Source organism: Rissa tridactyla, chromosome 10 (genome assembly GCF_028500815.1).
Source record: "Rissa tridactyla isolate bRisTri1 chromosome 10, bRisTri1.patW.cur.20221130, whole genome shotgun sequence".
Lineage (NCBI taxonomy): Eukaryota > Metazoa > Chordata > Aves > Charadriiformes > Laridae > Rissa > Rissa tridactyla.
The window spans coordinates 608,440-628,936 of record NC_071475.1 but is presented as its reverse complement, the minus strand read 5'-3'; the positions used below and the strand labels follow the sequence as shown (position 1 = coordinate 628,936).

At 37.7% G+C, this 20,497-nt stretch overlaps 1 protein-coding gene across 1 annotated transcript in view; it reads right to left on the bottom strand.

Annotated features, from left to right (window-relative positions):
• The window catches only part of CACNA1D (calcium voltage-gated channel subunit alpha1 D), a 198,034-nt gene that overhangs the window by 58,281 nt on the left and 119,256 nt on the right, over positions 1-20,497 (bottom strand). Inside the window, exons 12-24 of the mRNA XM_054215757.1 lie at positions 17,279-17,439; positions 16,459-16,684; positions 16,107-16,314; positions 14,083-14,203; positions 12,899-13,013; positions 12,121-12,190; positions 11,422-11,491; positions 10,471-10,615; positions 9,279-9,408; positions 6,406-6,465; positions 1,929-2,035; positions 737-824; positions 134-241 (exon numbers count right to left, since the gene is read on the bottom strand). Of these exons, the coding sequence (XP_054071732.1) occupies positions 134-241; positions 737-824; positions 1,929-2,035; positions 6,406-6,465; positions 9,279-9,408; positions 10,471-10,615; positions 11,422-11,491; positions 12,121-12,190; positions 12,899-13,013; positions 14,083-14,203; positions 16,107-16,314; positions 16,459-16,684; positions 17,279-17,439 (1,609 nt within the window). The remainder of the gene's footprint in view (positions 1-133; positions 242-736; positions 825-1,928; positions 2,036-6,405; positions 6,466-9,278; positions 9,409-10,470; positions 10,616-11,421; positions 11,492-12,120; positions 12,191-12,898; positions 13,014-14,082; positions 14,204-16,106; positions 16,315-16,458; positions 16,685-17,278; positions 17,440-20,497) is intronic.

Genomic DNA, 20,497 nt, shown 5'->3' with positions numbered 1-20,497 from the left:
ATGTGCAAAATAAACACATTTATCCTATGACTGGTTCAGAACGGGACCAACCCAGTTCCAGCAGAAGGCACCAAGAATTCAGCTCGGCTTTGCTTTCCTCGATGCAGCATGCATTTTGAGCATGTCTACTCACCTTGAAGAGCTGCACTCCAATGCAAGCAAACATGAACTGCAGCAGAGTCGTAACAATCATGATATTACCAATAGTTCTAATAGCCACAAAGACACATTGAACAACATGCTGCAAAAAAAGAGAAAAAATACATTTTAATACAATTTATTAGTATCACAGAATACATACTGTAAAAAGCCTATTTTATCACATTCAGAGTGTTTTTTAAAACTCCTATTTTTGTGTTGTCAGTATTATAACTACTGCCGTAATTAAACTTGTTTTCTAAATTTGTCTATCAGTCTGTTGACACAGACCTATCAACATCAACTGACTACAAATTACATAAGCATTCTAGAAAAACAATTAAAATATTGCTCTGGCATAGTGCTTCACAGAAAGTATTACAGTCCAGATCTGCTCTCCACAGCACTGATGTTCCTCCACACATAAACTGGTGTAACTGTGGGCAGAATCTGGCCTAATATGTTTAAGAATCAGGAACTGATTTATGTTGCTGGGTGAACTCCTCAATGAATTCTTCTTCTGTGAGAATTTTTAACCTGAGGCAGGACTGAAGAATCAGGACAACGGAAATGCAACTTAAAAAATAAAAATAAACACCTTAAGTCCTTTTGCTCTGTTTATTGCCCTTAGAGGCCTCAAGACTCTTAAAACTCTGAGGATCTTCACAACTGAGATAGCGCTTGATCTAGGGAGAAAAAAAAAAGTTATTCTGTTACTTTTAAGGTAACTGATTTTGTTACTAAGAATAAAAATGTTCTTGCAACTTCCTTATACGTGAAATTTCAAAGTAGTCTCAAGATACATATACAAGATTTTTTAAAGTATTTCTTCACTGATCCTTTATTAATATTAGAAAATAGTATCAATCTCATAAATATCATAACATTTTGATTTCTGGAGCAACTTGGGAACGAACAGCTCAGCAGCTCGTCTGACACTGTAATGCAGTTAACTTTGGTCAGGAGCAATATAGTTCCCAAAGAATTTTTCAGTGTTGACAAGCGCTTTCAAAGACAGCGTGGAAGTCCTGTAAATCAATGAATACCTCAATTTCCAACCCGCTGGAGATGAAAAGATCTCAAATGACTCACATTTTTTTGCTTAAGTAGCTAGGACTGCGTTTTGAGGAAATAATAGCAGTTAAAGCACGTATCGTGAAACTGAGAGCTTGTGCAACAGATATTCCAGTACGAGCAGAACGCCAAGTGGGAAGCAGTTGACTGACACCCAGCCCTTGCTCTTTTCTAAGTCACTAAGGGTTTCACAGGCGATTTGAAATGTGGCACGACTGCTCAGTGAATCAATAAGCACCTTCCGACTCTTTTATTATGTTTAAGCCTGATCTAAACAAAGGGAAAAAAAATCTCTTCACTACCACTTACAGTCCTGAGTAACACCTCTCCCCTTCAAATACTGTCAAGTTACATATCCCAGGAGGTCAATGCTGAAAGAGCAACCCTGTAGAACTAGACTGTAGATGTGGCAATAGCACAAAAGAGGGTATATAAACCTCCTGAAGCTTCAGGAATTACTCGTTATACAATACAGCGTCACGGTGCTCTGCCTTGTTCTCTTGGCAATAGTGGGAAGCAGTAATTTGTTTCCAACCCGTATCAGTAATGAGTGACAACGCTCTCCATATAAAGCACTACCTCTTGCCAGTCCCAACCCTGAACACCGATCCTGCTCACCCACACGCAACAGCGGAACAAAAGGAGCCGAACACTGATTTCAGCATAAAACCCCAAAGCAAAAAATAAATCATTCACATTGTAAGTACAGTACTTACTGAATACCAAATGATACCAGAGAAACACCCACAACCAGCAAATCCAGCAAATTAAAATAATTCCTGCAGAAGGACCCTTTATGAAGGAATGCTCCAAAAGCTGTCATCTAAAAATAGAATTGTTACATGTTTAGTCTATATTCCAATTTATTCAAATTCACATTTAGGCTGTTTACAAGACACTTGCCTAGAGTGTGAATGCATACAATGTTATTTCATTTTCTAAAAGCAGTTGAGATATGAAACAATCCCTCTGTGTAGATTAAATATTTCATTTAAATCATAAAAATTCTGCTCAAGCAACACCAGCAAATGCGTTAATTGCTTCTGATATCAACAAATGTTATATTTCGTGTAAGAACTGATTAGGCTGAGCTGATTACACTGAATTGATTTGGCTGTTGTTAGAAAAATGACTGCAAGAACCATAAAATTTCCATGCTTACTAAACAGTAAGGTCCAGATTCTGACTCCTAATTATTCATACTGTCTTGAGAATTGAAAGACCTGAAAGTGTATTGCAAAAGCCTGAGAGTCAAATCTGGTACAGAACCAGCACAAGGCAACATTACACTGCTATTTGCCTTTGGCTCACAGGAGACACGCCAAGACGATGGGTGGCCTCTTGAAACAACCCGTAGATTGGTTTGTATTGCGCGTGCACAAGGGTCCCTAAGTTTTGCTTGTCTTTGGGGAATACCAAACACTGCTCTCCTTATTGGACTTTCTCTTCATTTTTGGCTTTCTGTGCCTAGATTAAGATGAAAGAAGGACACCAAGGGCATCTTGTGAAGGAACCTGCACGCATCGTTTGCACGTTTCATTAGGACCTAGTGATAGAGACTATTAATTACGGCTGGAGACAGAATCTGGGCAGATGTTCTCAGCTATCACAAAGTGGAATTTGGCTCCTAAATCTATGAATTAGACCCTTACCATAACTGAGAGAAAGTACCAGTTAAAAAAATGCACAGAGGAATCCAGTTAAGCCATTAGAAGCCCAGAATCTGCACTTGAGTAGAATTTTGCATGGGTTTTTCCACAGTTATGGATTAAGATTGAAACATTGGAACTAAACTTGAAATTAAAATAAGGATATCTTTGAAAAATACCTAGTAGTCAGTTCAGGCACATGGATTCTAATTTCTTCAGCCCTATGGTCCTCTTGAAGTGCTCTCAGCTACTGATTGTTCTCCACAGGTAGGAAAACTCAATGCCAGCTAGAGAACATCTGATATTGACTGTGCATTTTCAACCTGTTACTTTCTGTTCTGTTCCTCAAGACGGAGTGAAAAGATTTTATTTCCTTTCCTCCTATTGCATCTTTCAAGACTGTTCCACAATGTAGAACAGAGCTACCGACTGATAATGGGCATCTCATAGTCTACTGCGTCACTACTCATGTGCACAAATTTGCAGGCTTTTTGCATGGAACACCATGGGCATCAGTGAAAGCTGTATATCTGCAAAGGAATGGAAACTACAAAAGACGCATTTTTCTTGGAAGCTCTTTCTCAGGTTAAACTTTCTTTTGTCATGATGAAAATACTAAATGCTCCTCAAAACTAGAAGAAGAAAAATCCTAAAGCTTTAACCTATGCCATGACATGAGAGAGATAACATAACTATGTTATAAAGTTTCCAATAAATTCCTACCTCTTTTCACTTACAGCTGTACAGTGTATGGCTAAACTCATTAAAATCAGTGGGAGCTGAACACAAAAATAACCTTGAATACCAAACACACATTACAGTGTAGTACGTTATCAGTTAGCAGCACAAGAAGTTTCACGTAAAGACAAAAGTAAGGATACATTGACCTGAAAATACAGGTGGAGTACCTAACTCCTCATCTTTATATGGAGACTCATATTTCAATCCCTACAAAACTCAGCGGAACAATTTGACTACAACTCTCTATAGCAAATCATTCCATCTTTTGCACGCGCTGCCACACAGCGGAACAGATGCTGCAGGACAGTCTCTGAGCTGAACACCTGGGGCATCACTGGAGCCGCTCTTTTCCTCCTGCCTGCGATTCCACACCAGTGGGGACTGGTTTAAATGGTGGGGGATTAGCACAGCTGGGGTGAGGTTAAAAGCACGAGGCCCTAACCTGACCTCTGCTCTGATATTTTAATGTTTGCCAAACAGAATGGTAAACTGGATTTGAACACCATGTAGGGGTTATAGAAGAGAGAATTCTTAAACGGTTTAAACTGATGAATTCTTAAACAGTTTAAACTGATGCTGCAGCTTTTCTGTTATTCATATCCTCATTCACACACCCGACACCATAGAATGTGGAAATACCCATGTCTGCAGACCAGTCAATAAAACAGAGTACAGAGAGATTCTCCACATGCTGAGAGTTATTTCGTTTTAATGCTTATTTTTTGGACAAGTTTCTTTGCTGCAGCTGATAATATTGCCTATAGTTATCTTAACTTCAGTTTCATATACTTTTTGCCTGGAAACTAAGGAATGCTACTGTTACTGCAGGTCTAGTCTTGAATTTACTCCTTGCACAACGCACGCAGCTTCTGAATGACAGATACTGTGGAAAGCACAGCGCAAAACCCTGCACGGAAGATGTGGAGGACTCCAGCCATAAGCAAGCAAAGCCAGTGTCTGAGACATGTTAGTAAAGCAGGCACTGTATACATAAGTGTGTCGCGTTCTGGTTGTCCATTACATTTTTTATGGTACATTTTTTATTTTCCTTCATAAATACACAGGAATGTACTGCAGGGCAGAGCTTCCTGGAGAAAGCTGAGTCAGGAGCATCAACATTTATGGCTATGATGGGCCTCCTTGCTCCTTTGTAATATTTTACAATGCCAGATTTCAGCAGTCCAAGCTCTAGTGCTTCCTACTGCCCTTCAATAACTCGAGTTGCTCAGTGTCAGAATCTTGCAGTTAGCAGGAATGTCGCTCTTCTTAACACATCCAGTTACGCCTCTGTATGCAATGTTTTATAATTCTTCTTTATCCTACAGAAACACAACTGGAACTGCAGGGACTATACAACCTGCTGTTCAGAGCACGTGGAAGTTTTCAGACTCTTCTGCCGCAGAAACGGTGGTAACATTCAAATTCAGAGTTGGGAACTCATTTGATCTAATGCTGCAGTTCTTTTCAGTGCTTTGTTCTTTAGTTTGGCCTTTCTCTAGCAGTGAAAAAACTGTATATTTATTTGAGGATACTACAAATGTTGCAACGTTAATCAATTCTATAGCAAGCTCCTCCCTGCTGGAAATGAGAAATAAGGGGATAAACGCAAGTCTGGGAGAATATTTGCAAGCATAAAAATAGTCTACTACTTACAGTACAGCTTATCTTGTAAACAGCCCAAATATTGCAACAATTAGTATTAATAAATTGCATTGTGAAGAGTATGCACAGCAATATAAGCAAAAGCTGGGAGAAGAGTTTTTGTTAAGCATAATCCTCAACTGGAAATGCAAAGTTTATGTACAGATTTTTTTAGTGTACCAGAAATGTTCAAGTGTATAGATCAGGGTTACTCAAACTAAAATCTCGTGGTGAATATGCACAGCATGAAACTTTCAGGAATCACATGTAAATTTCTGAAAAAATGTTTCACAAATTCCCACCAAAAATTTTGATTTCTTTGTTCAGCATTTTCTTACATGTGAACCTAATCCTCAGCTATATGGCTGCTTTGCCAGGGTAAGGTTCATACATCTAAAATCTGAGTAACCCCAATGGATATTCTTAATAATCAGTACACAAACCATACATTAAAATGCCAATTTTTGACTCATGCATGGGCAATACATTTAAGCAAGCATATTTATGCGTTTCTGTGTATTTAAATGTATGCCCAAGATAAATGCAAAGTATCTTAGTATACAGATAGATAAATGCAAGATATCTTGCAAGTCCTATTGCAAGAAAATAGTTATCTACTATTTTAGCTCTGTGAGCATAGTTCAGCAAAAGAAATGAGAAATTACATGCTCCCTCCTTGAAAGACTGATTATCTCTTTTGGAAATGCCAGAGCAAGGAGAAGGAAAAGCTCATGCGCAGTGAATTATTTTTCCCTTTTCTGACAACTGTAAGTTTAAAAAGGGTAAAAAATGGATTATTAAATTGATGTAATGATAAAAAAATCAGCTTCTTCATGCATCCAATGGTAAAAAATAACCAATCAAAACTATGAGGAACTGTCAAATAAAAAACTCCTCTGGTTTAAAAAAAGTTTAGCTTTGATCGCTTAGAGAAAAGGCGAAGAACACTTCAAGTGCCTTTTCTTGGCAGGTGACACACAAGGAAAATCCCTTTAAACAAACTTCCTTTAAAAACCTGTTACCTTCAAAATGATCTCAAATGTAAACATACTAGTGAAGACATAATCTGCATACCCTAGGATCTGGAAGGTAAACAAAAAGTTACAAACATTATTGCTAAAGCTGCTTTTGAGCTAACAAGGATCAATTAACATTGCATTACCTTTAACAGGATTTCAACAGTAAAGATGGCTGTGAAAGCATAGTCAAAGTAACCAAGTATCTGCAAGGTATAATATGTGCCACAGTAAGAAATCCATCTATTAATAAATTTTTACAATTTAGACCACATGCACAACAACACCTGAATTAGTCTAAGCAGGGAAGTGGGGAATTTAGACAATGTAGTTTAAAATTCCAGCTATTGTGCAACCATTTTTATTTACTTAAAAATTCATCAGACGCCACTGTGCTTAGATATTAAATTTCATTACTAATGAGTTAACAGGACCTAACAGGCAACATTTTCTTTCAATTCAGATTTTCCTCTATCAGCTTTCACAGGTACTTTCTTCAGCCTTTAGCAAAGATACAGAATCTTAACAAAGAATAAATACTTATTAATAATAAGTCTTTTTTTTTTTTTTGCATCAAAAAAATCAACTTCAATGGATGCTTCTAGTTTGCACATCATTCTACATTCTGCTACATTATATTGTTCCTGTATAGACTGGGCTAGAGTGTCACAAAACAAATTAATATATAACTAAATTACTTAAAATCAGCACTAAAACTCTTTGTTTGTGAACACAGAAGATACAGCAGTGATTTATTCCTAAGGAATTTAAAAGAATCCACAACAGTCGCACAGTGATATGCAAACTTTTGAAAAGATTGCAGATGTGATATTGACCTCACTGCTGTTGACAGGAACTACAACCAGGACTTCACCCTTTCAAGGTGGCCACATTGCTAGCATCTAATTTAGCCATCAACATGCACTGCAGTAGTGTGCTAGTTCAGTTTCAAGGATCTGGGATCAAATAGCAAACAGTTGTGCACAGAAACATGTTTCCTGTGGTTCAGCAACTAATAAAATGGGAAGGAGATATAAAATAAAGAGACAACGCACAAAGAAAGTATTCTCATTAGATCATAAAAAGGAAATAATTTTTTCCTTGTGTTCAGTTGAAGACCACATCCTTCTCTCCCTTGCTGCGGATGAAAAAATAGGCAAATATTAAAGCCATTTAACAAAGATTAATCAGTAAGGAATTCTAGAGTTAAAATATTTAAAGGCATTGCAGTTTGTAAACTTTCATTCCCTGGCTGAGCTGGCTGGTTGAAGGAACATGGTCATTCAAGGTAGTAACATGAAAAATACACAGGTCTGGTGCATTTATGAATATTTACAACAAGAGGGCAATGCCTTCCTGAAATCGCCCACGCATTTTACCTGCATGTGTCCCAAACAGGAATAATCCTTTCAGTTACCACCACTCTCTAGTTACGTTTTCCTAGCACTCCTCTAGTTACAAAAACAATTATCAGCCCTTCAAGCCATTTCTACAATAACAATTTTGGTATTGCCCACCAGCTCTCTTTTCCTTATCCATTAGTGTGATTTAGTCGTAAGATTGGACTTGTCCAGTTTTGTAGATATGGGAAGCACACAGCTCTACTGAACAGTACATGAAGAGTGTCTTTGTGTTTTGACCTCTTTCTACCTTTGAAGAAAGTTTTAGTTTTTCAGTTTTTACTTATGTTACTGAAAAAACGTTCAGAGAATGTCAACAGCCAGAAGAGGACTTTTAGAGGCTGCATCTACACCAGGCAGAACTAGAGGCATACGAGCCCTACTGACCTAGGAGGCCCATCCTTCCTGTAAGAGGTGGAAGAGTTTCTCTGCCTCCATGGCAATCTCGACAGATGAATTCATATCTAAGGCAGGAGAGTCCTGGAAGTTCTGTCAAAGTATCCCAGAAGTCCCCACAGACTATTACCAAGTTGCATCATCTCAGCTATTTCATACCTAATCTAAAGCGTGCACAACTCACGTGAGAGGCTTGCCTCACCACTAATACAAGTGCAACAAGCATAAAACAAACATTAGTGTCATGAGAGTGGATTTGCTTTTGTTCCTCTGTGTAATAACTCTGCATTTGAGTAACAGGCAAGTCTTCTACGACATTAAGAACTTAAAACGGGGGATTCGGGGATTTTTTTTAGAAAAACACAGATATTTACTGACCACATAACCTACATTTATACTGAATAATAGAGACATTTCTGAAATGAACATTCTTACAAATATTTTGTTTCTACAAGCATATCTAAAAAAGGATGCAAAAGCACTTCCAAATTTTTGGGTTTGTATATAGGCTGAAATGGCATTTGACCGTGAATCAAGGCAAGAGCTGGGCATGCTCTGATCCTCATCTTACACGCGAATTTAGAAAAAAGTGAAACTAGTTTAGTTTTGGTTTGGACAATCAGGAATCCAAGGATCTTCAGGCCCAATGTGGTGGTACTCAAACCCATTAGTGTGGCCACACTAGTTTCTTTGAAAGAAGGGGTAGTATCCTCACAAATGTATACACTCACTAACAGAGTGATACTCTGAGTCCCCCAAGACCATATAACAAAGAAGAGAGGACAGGTCAGAGTCTATACCCAACATGTTATAAACAGTCATAATTTTAACTGGTGGTTATAAATCAGTGTCAAACACTGAGAGGCATTAAGAGTGATTCAGGAAAATTTATATCAGGTACACCAGCTGAAAATTATGAAAAAATATGAAAATTATAAAGATTATGCTCATCTTGAGCAAATTTTATTCTGACATATTATTAGCCAACAAAGGAAAAACAGAACGTACATAATAAATGGTTCCAATACCTACAATGTTCCATCAATAAAGTTACTTGTCTTTGAAGATTTATGTTTTTTAAAGCAAAAAAAATATAAATGTATGACTTGAAAAAGGAAAAGGAAAGTTTCTTAGCTCGAAAATTAAAAACCAGGCACTAGTCCCAAAGGATTGTTATCCTGAGAGGATATATTTGTCTTCAGACATAAAAATGAAGGGCTTACATTATTTCGAAAAGAGTGGCTCCGAATTGGATCTTCTGCTGCTAGGGAAACACTGCTCAGCATGATGAAGACAAGGATGAGATTGGTAAAGATGTGGTGGTTGATGAGTCTGTGGCATCCCACTCGAATTCTGGAGATACAAAAATATACCACGTGTGCAAACAGAATTCAGCAGATGGCTAATATACAACATGTTTTCTATTACTCTGACAACAATGACAGAATAGAGCAACCATCAACAACTAAAAGCAGTGCAAATGCTGAAGTTATTGCTCTGATTTCTAAAAATGTAAATAAATTCAAAATCCAATCCACCTGTAGGGAAGATGCACTTATCAAAGGCATCCGAGAGAGGATTTCCCAGCTCCTGTTGGTTTTCAATGGGTTATGAATGCCACTGTAAATTCCAGTGTTTGTACCACTGCACACACACAGCAGACAATGTCAAAAGGGCCAGCGCCAGACAAAACCATTTCAGATTCCTAGTTTGATTTGATTCTTATTAAGGCTGTTAAAAATACTCCTATGGCGAGATGTGGCTTAGGCTGCAGATCTCATTGTGCTACTTAAGAGACTCAACCCAAATCAGAATCTCCTCTGAAGATTTTCTTATAGAATTGTAGGACAAGCGGGTGCTGAAGATTACAGAGGTGCAAAGTTTCAGCCACGTAACAGAAGTGGAACTGGATATATGGTTTTTGAAATCACTTGTCTTTATCTTCAGTGTCGGCTTGAATCTGGGAAAATACCGTTACCCCACAAAAGGAATATATACATCCTTTCTGCTTCTTTTCTCTTTATCTTATTTTCTCTTCTCCTTCCTCACCTGTATTGCTCCACAAAGGTTCCTAGGGTTACTAGCAATCCCATCTCATGTAGAAGATGCTCAAATCTTATGTCACACCTTTTATATCCAGTGACTAACATACTAAATAGCTAATATATACTAAAGGGTACTTTTCAAACACGTACAGACTTGGCAGACTATACGTAGAAAATGCTATTATCTTCAACAGTGGAAAGCGAATCAATATATTTATCAAATTCTTTTCATTTACCACGTCACTCAGAAAATTCTAGGAGAGAAGAGAATCTCTTTCCTCTTGAAGATACTGGAGTTCTATTCCTAACCTCACTGGAAGGAGGCCTGTTCTTTCACTACTAAACCAGTATTTTTCAAAATTATATTTACGGATTGGTGCTGCTGAAAATGAAGAAGGCACTCCCTTCAGGGATTGGTGTTATCTTCTCCTTCATGTTTAGTTCCGATATTCTACGGGGACGTGGGCCTGCTGGTACCTCTGGTTCATCCTCCTCCTCTTCTTCATCTTCACCTACTTTAAATTAAACACTTTTTTACTATAAAATAAAAAACACTGAGGTTTTGTTCATAAAAATATAAAACATGGCTTGTATTAAAATATATACGGCTTATAGAAAATATATATTCATAGCATGGCTTTAAAAAAAAAAATCTATCGATCAATATATGTAACATCCATATAGTTGTCAAGAGCTTATTTACATGCGTGCGTACGTGGGTGTGTGCGTAAGTGCCCTGAGTGCACTAACAGGCTTTCCTGGCCCCGAGCAGCCCCATCTGGGGTCTCCAACACCCCCTACACACGGGCTCTGGAGCCCCACTTAAGCGCAGCCCTGACCGTCATTCCATGCCTGAGCTGCACTGTAGGGGCACTGAGCTCTGCGCAGTGGTGGAGCACTGAGCGCTCAAAAGATAGGGCATGTTTCTGTAACAGGCATCCAGACAGTCAGGCAGAACTGATTTTTAGATAAGTATGTTCACTGGACTGGAAAAAGCCAAGACAAAAGTGATTCAACATCATCAGCCCTGTAATGTCGTTTTTTGCCAAACATTTCAGAAAAGTTTAGAATTTGCACTCACACCCAGGTAGTATTACCACAGCAGTCTTCGGGCTCACAGTACTAACTCTCATATGCTCTTTGTACTTTCTAGGAAGCTGCAGGAAAAGATAATACTTAGCTCGCAGGCCCATTTATCCACTGGTAACAGAGCACACTTTCACTGACTTCAAAGGAATTGATGAAATTCAGCAAGAGCAAGTTTAGGATATTTTAGCAAACAAACTTAAAAGTGTTTGTCTTCTGGATGGTATTCACATACCTGGTACATCACAGGGTGGATAGGGATCTTTATCCTCATCCTCTCCTTCTCCATATTCAGCAATTGTCACCTACAGCAATGAAAGGGACGCACAAGAAGAAAAAGAAATTTAAATATAGCTTGGAGTGTAAAGTTCGACAGAAAGCAAACCAAATAAGCCTCTGAAGTCAGGGAAGTGATCCCTATGCTTAGTCAGAGTTTTCTGAAACAGGGTAACCCTGAGAACAGAGAGCTGAAAGTTTAATACTTATTTTTAAAAGATTATGTTTCTACAGTACCCACGTTCTTCTGGCTGTGTAGATCACAATGGGAATATAAGCAACAGGCTTTGGTAAAATTTACCAAGAATGTTTGAACATTCTCCTAAAACTCCAGCATTCGTTAATCTCTTCCATTGGATTTATCAGGCAAAATACATACAGGGATCCTAAAATAACATCAAAGTTTTCTAACATTAACTATTTCATGCTCTAAGAGCTTTCTTTCTCAGGATATCCTGAAACCAAAAGGTTTTTCTGGGTTAAGAGATTCTATGAGGATGCAAGGCATCAGAACTGAGTTTCCTTTGCCTGGAAAAGAAAAGTAGGGATGACGGGTTCATAAAAAAAATTGTACAATGCACAGTAGTCTTGAAAAGTACTCCCTAGCAAAATTAATAAAACTGCTTCTCAGAAAAGACACAATTTTTAGAATAAACACCTTACTATCCTTGGGCTTCTTTTGGTCACCTTCTGACTTCTCACTTTTTTTATTTTCCAGACTCTCTTTTCTACAAAACAATACAACAACAATTACAAAGCACGTCATATAAAGACAGAAGATTTTAAGTGAACTACACCTATTCTCCAAAAAGTTAAGAGAGCATACCTAAAACCACAGAGTAAAATACTTAAAATGAATTGCACAGCTGCAGGTGTCAGAGCAATAAAATCTATTGCATTTGAATGCAACGATCCATTTAGAAGATTAAAATTTTGAATATAATTCCAGGAGCTAATCCCTAAAAAATTCAATGCATGATCATTACTCCTTTCTGCAGGGATAAACTGTGCCCTTGGACTCATACAAACAACTTGCATTGACTTCAATAGGCCTGCACTGATTTCAAAGGAAGGTTTTCTTCTTGTCTATATAAGGCTTCGAGATCAGATTCCACAGGGAGCTGTGCACTGGCAACAGCAGATACATTCTTGTTCTAATTGCACAATAAATCCTACCATTGCAATGTTTAAATAGCAACTGGCTTATCATTATGTCCCTAATTCACCCCATTTTCCCAATTACTACCCAACTTCTATATAAAATCATACTAATTGGGTCTTATTTTAATGTCTAGGTAAACTCTTTCATTTTTTTCCCCGAGTCCAATAAATTTTGAAGATGGTAAAGACATTTGTATAAAGAAAAGCCTTGTGAAAGAATTCAGTACCCTCCTCCTTCTCTCTCCTGCGTATTCAACGTGCCTGTGCTATTTTACCTCGCATTCTTTTTCCTTTCTTTTTCTTCAGCTTCTTCTTTCTGAGCCGTATTTAGACTTTCAGCATCTGCCAAGTTATCCACAGCAATGGCCAAGAAGACATTTAGCAAGATATCTATTTCAAATCATTTTAAGGACATTATGCCTTACTATACTTGTTTGGTTTATTATCAGCAATAATAAACACTGACAACGTGAGAGATATAAAACGCATGTTCCCAACCTACGGCGTAGAGATCTGTGACGCTGGAGTGCAGTGCAAATAACACTCATCTAATGGACTAGATTAATACTGGGCGTCAAATGAGCAGAGCTCCATTAGGGTCACTGACTTTAAAGTAGCGGAATACTTGACATTTTTTAAAGAAATTGAATTCGACTTTATGCTAGCCTGAGCAAGTTTCAAATATGAAACATTGTCTATTAAAAGTGAAGACTGTTCAGGCATTTTGAAAAGTGAATTTTAATAATGCACTATCTTCTGTGTCTACAACTATCTACATCAAATTCTATACTTCAGTCTGTATCAGTTAAGTACAAATACTGATACAAGTACCATATAATACAGAAAATAGAATGTTTTTGCCCTTTTATCACCTTCTGACCTTTTAAGAACTTCTGAGAATGACACTAGTTTCTGTTGCTACATGGGGCCAAGGAGAATTCCCAGTACACTGAAGGCAGGGAAGGGGAATGCTTCAGCAGACTTAATCCTAACTGACTCAACATTTCTCTGCGCAGATGTCTCTCATCTGGCCCCTGCACTACACAACAGATCGCTGGCTCCACTGTCAGTGCACGTCAGAATTAACAGGGCTACATTGTGCATCAAAAGGATGAACGGGAAACTACTGCCACAGAGATCAGACTACATCCATCCATGCATCTGCAGCGGGAGAGATGTCAAACAGAGACAAGCAGGTAGAATAAGACTGTTTTCCCACTGAAGGAAGGAAGAAAAAATCATCTGGTTTCTGCCATTGCGGTGGCTGGAGATGGACTCAGAGATCACTGGAGTCTCATTTGTTAGGGAACGTGTCCACAAAGAACAGCCTGTTTAAAGGACTTAGCACACGCAGAAAGCTCTTGCGTGTCCATCGCAATTTACTCCCTCCTAGAGAAATCTTGCTTGGCTCTGGCACACAGCCCCATTTAGAGATGTTTCCAGGGACTGTAAAGGATACAGTTACCACAGATGAAGAGGATAATGAAATATATACAGACTATCATGCCTGACGATGATGGGCCACCATATGCCATTATGCCATCATACATAACAGCATTCCAGTCTTCACCTGTTAGAATCTAAGAAGCGGAGATATTATTAGTAACTTAACATCAAAAACAGCAAGAGAAAGATACATTTCTTCCGACCACAATACACAATAAGACTAACCTTCTGTATACAGAAAGCAATACCATAACCTTTTCATGCATTGTTTTAAAATTTCCATTTAAATAAGCATCTCCTGAAAGCCTCGGTTTAACTCTACTAGTTTTTATTTTATGCTACGCATTTACATCACTGAATTTCAAAGGCAAAAATAATAAAAATAGAAGCCTATATTTTATTGATTTTGGCACGCAAAAGTAAGAGCCCTGATTTTCAGTAATGCCACATATGTAGTAATGCCTGCAAATGTTCATTGCTCTTGGAAATCAACTTAGCATATGTTTTAATGTTTTGATTTTTTTTTTTTTTTTCAGAATAGTGTCTACAAATCTTTTCTGGTGTATGCCATTTGTTAGTCCTGAAAACTGGTCTACCCAATAGCAGTTTTCACGGGGACTGGCCGCTTTATCATAAATTATGTGATACCAGACACATGCACTACTGTTACAGCTTTTGAAATGGAAGCTATTTTAAACTGAATGGAGTTCAATGCTGTGGGAGAATTACATTATTTTCTTATTGGCTATTCTTTCACATAATTTCACAGGCGTGTAAAAGAATTTTACAGAAATCTGTTGATTAGTTAAAAGGATAGTTTACAATGAGGCAACTGCACTTTATCTGTACTAGGACAAAAATTCTGAGTATTACAACGGAGGTTGTAGGGGCACTTAATATATTTCTAAGTAACTTCTTAAAAACTATCAATTCTATCCTGAGAAAACACGTAATACTGACTCTCCTTCCAAGTAATTAAGTGATTGTTCAAGGAAATTATATGCATGCCAATTTCTGAAGAAAACTGGAGAGCTAAACTTTTCAAGCTGATTTTCATAACTGCTGAGCACCCAACAGGTTGTTTGCTCCTGAGTGTATTCGGAAACTGAAGGAAGTTTTCCTTTGAAAACGAGGCAGCCTAAAATCTGAATAAAATCCAACTCAGCTGAGTTTGAAAGGATAGCCTTAATGTTTTAAAGGGGCAATGTCAGGTCAAGCATGGACACTTCTCCTCTTAAGGAAATTTCTCGTTAAGATTTCCTTATGTTAAAATTACATGGACAGTTTTTTTGCTTGCTTTTGGCAATCACCAGATGAAACTTTTAGCAGAGACAGGAAGCTGACACCAAGTTGAGTCTTGTAGGGTCAGCTTTAAACACTCACCTGCAAAGTCTGAAACCAAACATTGTGGTAATGTGCAAAGCTGAATATGAAAATGGCTAGAAAAATAAAACCTATTAGCCTAATTACAGTTTCCAAATTGAGAAAGATGAAAAAAAGGATCATAAAATAGTGAAAATTAAGCTATAAGTATGGACCTATCTTTTCACAAGTAACAGACAAGTTGCTTTAAAATTTTAACAAACCTGGCAGTGTCTTTTTAAAGAAATTCACACTTATTTTCTATTACAGTACGTTACATGACCCCTATGCAACTATGCACTCTTAAAATACTTCTTATTTTTTCCTGCTTGGGAACAGCTGAACTTTTATATAACTAATGAAGTTAAAGAAACCAATTTGATTAAAATTAAAATAACAGTCCCCCTCTTTTTCTTGTCATGTATTTGATGGACAAAGGAGAATTAATTTTGTGCATTGACATGACAGCTATGTTGCATAGATAGATCAAATAAGACATGAAACAAATGGTACAAATGGTGCAGAGTTACCAGAGTACTGGATTTAATGAACAGAATGCTACTTAAAGTAAACCGAACAAATAGTAGTCGTGATTTTATTTTCAGGCAACATGATCACTTAAACAGTTTTGTTGATCAAAGGTAAAATGTTTCATACGGGATGAAAGAAAGTTACCTGGAATACAGTTAAAAGAGCTTGTGGAAAATTATCGAAGGTGCTCCGTTTTGTTTGAGTTTCATCAAAATTAAATTTGCCTCCAAACAGCTGCATTCCAAGCAACGAGAAGATTATGATGAAGAGGAAAAGCAGAAGCAACAGTGAAGCAATGGACTTCATTGAGTTTAACAAGGATGCTACCAAGTTGCTCAGGGATGCCCAGTGCCTATAAATTAAAATGCGTGTGTTAACACACACCAAAAAAACTCCAAACAAAACAGTAAAAGAGCAGAGCATGATGAAGTATTACAAAAGAATTGCTGATCACCCTTCAGCTATCCCTAAAGTTAGCAGTATTAGTTAATCTTACCTTGTTACTTTAAAAATACGCAGGAGACGAACACAGCGAAACACTGAAATTCCAAGGGGTGACATAATTTCCAACTCCACCAAAATGGTTTCAACAATGCCACCACAAACAACGAAGCAATCAAAGCGGTTAAAAAGAGAAACAAAATAAGCCTGTAGGCCCAAGCTGTACATCTTTACTAACATTTCACAGGTGAATAAAGCCAGAAGAACTTTATTTGCGATATCTGGAATAAAATATCAAAAAAAAGGAAAAAAGAAAAAGACATTCCTGAATCGTCTCATAGATTCCTTTTTTATTTTAGCATATTATTACTATACTTTCTATATTAGTTTGCAGCCTTTTGCTTAAGAAGGCATTACTGGGGTTTTGTGTTGGACTGTATTGAAGCCTAAGGAGCAAAAGTCACACAAGGATGTAAAGCTTCCTGCCACCTATGAACTATTCGCCTTTCCCATCCGTTGTGAAGTTCACGGCTGCTCAACTCACAGCTTGAGTCCACACTGTAACTTAAGCAACACAACCCACAGCGCGTTCTGCTGTGCCAGTTACCGTTTCCTCCCTCAACTTTCAAGTGTGATTTAACAATAAAAGTACAGGTATTTGCAATTTAGTATTGTCAGTTTTTCGCAGGTATGCCATTAATCTGTGTTACAGTCATGCAAATCAAATACATTCAGTCATTTCTTGCATCTCCCCTTGGCTGGGCTGAACATCCTTCAGGACAGCAAACAACGACAAAATGGCCAAGTACAAAAGTAGGCACTGATAGACTGCAAGTATCTACAGTCAAAACAGGACAAATAACTTTTGATTGTACCTTGGATCTGGGTCAGCCAGTCAGGTTGATTATAATGTTCTGATGAGATAGTTAACGTGTTCAGAAAGACCAAGACAATAACAAGCCAATAAAATGTGACAGATTTTACTGCAGCTCTACATTTTCTTCGATTAAATCGATTCCAGCGACGCCAGCGTCGACTGAAAGTTCAAATGAAAACAAATTTATTATTATAGAGAAAACACGTATGAAATTACGGAGGGTTTCTTCTATGTAGAAAACATAGTGTAAGTATCTGTGTGTGAGCAGATGTATTTTCATAAATATGTGCACAATACTTACTTGTGTAAATTATTACCAGTTGCAGATTAGGAAGTGCTAATTTGTTATTCCTTTTTTAGACTTCATTATAGACTTTTAAATGTAAACCACAACTTTTGGAGACTCTATTGCCTATGACATAATTAGATTAAGCTGCATTTAACATTTCATTGAGTAACAAGATATATGTCTTCCCAGGCCGCATACACTTAATAGCAGTAAAGAGAAGCCAATGAAGCACAGAATTCAAATTACATTTAGTCTGAAAATGTAGGCTTTGAGCTAAACCACAGGCACAATTCTGGCAGGATTAAACAAGGCAGGAGTGTCAACTTTTAGAAATCTTCCCTATAACATTAGAAATCTCAGCCAGTGACTCCCAGAGATTTCTATGATGTGCCTTGAAATTGTGTCAGTGGGCAAATGTTTGTGAGATGCGCAAGAGTGACAATCAAGGACAAGTAAACAGGACCTGCCTAGATATGAGCCGGATTCACAGGCAAGGGTATTAGCTTAGCTTAGGACTCATAAAACTCTATTTCTCTGCTTCACTTCTGGGAACTTTAGTAAACCAATTAGTTTCCCTAGGGTTGCATTTCCATTTGTGAAATGGGAAGAAAATATATTGCTGCTCATAGGAAGGATTAGGAAGCACTTGATATTACCTAAAAGGGAGGCATATAAAATTCACACGCCCAGAACTACAGCCTTAGACTCAGATAAAAAGTTTTAGGAAGATAAAAAGTTTTAGCTTCATCCCAAATTCAAGGGCCAGAGCAGGCACAGACTCTAATGAAAGCCTGAGCTACCCTTAAAATAGCAAAGAACTGAGAAGAGTGTGCATGGATATGCTTCCTTCTTCCTCTATAGCTACGCTCTCAAGCCAGTCTAGCGGAAAGCAGTTGTGATGGAAGGGGCTGGCCTGCTCTCCTTGTTCTGCTCTCTAGGGCTCTTTTGCCAAAACTAACCCTAATGAAGTGAGCCAGACCTGAGAACTGACTGGTGGAAACCAATCTCTTTTCTTCTGGGCTGGTTTTTTAGCTGGTCAGTTGTCTGATCCAATTCATTGTACTGCTTCATCACAGAAAGAACGAGTGGCTGAGACAGGGGAAGGGCACTGCAGCCCATTTGGCAATACCACAAACATGCAACTATGGCTTTTGAAAATTACTACAAATAACTAGGTGAATTTCTTAATAGTTTCAGTGTCTGAATTAGCAGGTATTGTATTTAGTATGTATAAAATCAGAAATACTTTAAATCTGCCTCAGAAAATAGAATCAATATGCAATAACACCACCATAAAAATAACTGAGCTTGGCATTGCATTCAAGCATTAACTGAGTTTTCCTTACACACCTTAAATTTGCACTTGTAGTAATGTACTTACATCTGTACAAAGATGTTTCAGGCCTTTGCAGTATTCTAACCATATAAAGGAAAAACACCACCCTGTCCTGACCTAAAGCAACATGGTATTTAAGAACACTCTAATCTTGCCAGTGCCCCGCTAAACAGCACTATGTCCATGGCCATCATCAGGATGGCTCACTCCCTGGTAGGTAAAACAGCCTCTTTTTATACTTATAGAACATCCTCTCATTGAAGTACATGAGACAAGAGTAATATTGTTTGGATCTCTCTACTCATAGGAGCCGAAAGCAGTCTCAAAGTGTGTAACCCATAGCTCTCTGAAGCCAATGGCGTTCTTTTTTCCCCAAGAGGTTTGTGGAATCAGTGACAAAAGAGTGGCACACATGAAAATGCCGTCGAAGGGTGTACAATGGCACTCACAGGTAGAAGTGTATGAATAATGTAAGCATAGCTAAAAAGCCTACAGAAATAAGGCAAAACTTAAAAAAGGAGAATAGGAGCAATTTTCTACCTTCGTTAGATTGGTACAAGTAAAGAAATAAATAGTAAGTAGCAGACTGAAGTATATGGCCTGTTGTGTCAGGAAAACCTGCAGCTATATAAAATAGAAAACGAAATGACACTATTTTCACTCAACACTCTTCCGTTTTTTAGTAACCGTCCCTCCTAGTTTTAACTAAATAGTATAGTTTTTTTCTGGAAGAATGAAAAGTACCCTTTTATTTCAAAGAGAAATTCCATTTTCATAAATTTGCAATGATATAGTACTGCTTTCATGAAATTATCAAGGATTTCTCACAAAATATAGCAGTTGAATAAATATTAAAATCACAGAGGACCCTTATAGTTAAAATAGTTTGTTACAACAAACCAAATTATTCACTGCCTTTGTTCTCATTAAATAATTTATCATTTTTTCTTCATTACTATTTATGAGCAAATCATTATTCTTACAAACGTGTTACCAGTTTCGTTCACTCGGGTCTTCAGGTTTGGGTGGTCCTTCAGGCCTCAGTTTTAAATTTGAATGCACACATGGGAAATCCCGCCTTGCATTGAGTCTGACTGAACTCAGTGTCAGTCAGTCACGCAGAATCTATGAAGCTTAGTTTAATGGCTATTCACGCCTGTTTCTGTATTGCTACTAGACCTTTGCAACAGTAAGAACATTCATTTTCAGGTTTTGTATCAGTAGCCTTTCATTATAACATGTCGTTTTTCTAAACTGGACTTTCTGTTTAGAACCACACACATAATCCCTGTACCTGTGAAACTGGTGTGTCTCACATTTTCACCAGTAACCTCACAGAGAAGTAGCTACTAATGCCCAAGATGAATTGTTCTATAATTGTGCGTGCTAACATCTGCGCAGAGACACAAACCTCACTACTCTAATTTATAAAATACGGGACAGAAGAACCAGAGCGCTCATTCATGATGAAAAAACAGAAGCCTTTGAGACTATTTTTCTATTCCTCATTTTTGTAGCTACAGGATTCAGCGTTGAGTACCAGCTTTTTAGCGTGACTTGCTATTCTATTTACCCATATGTATCCTCGCACA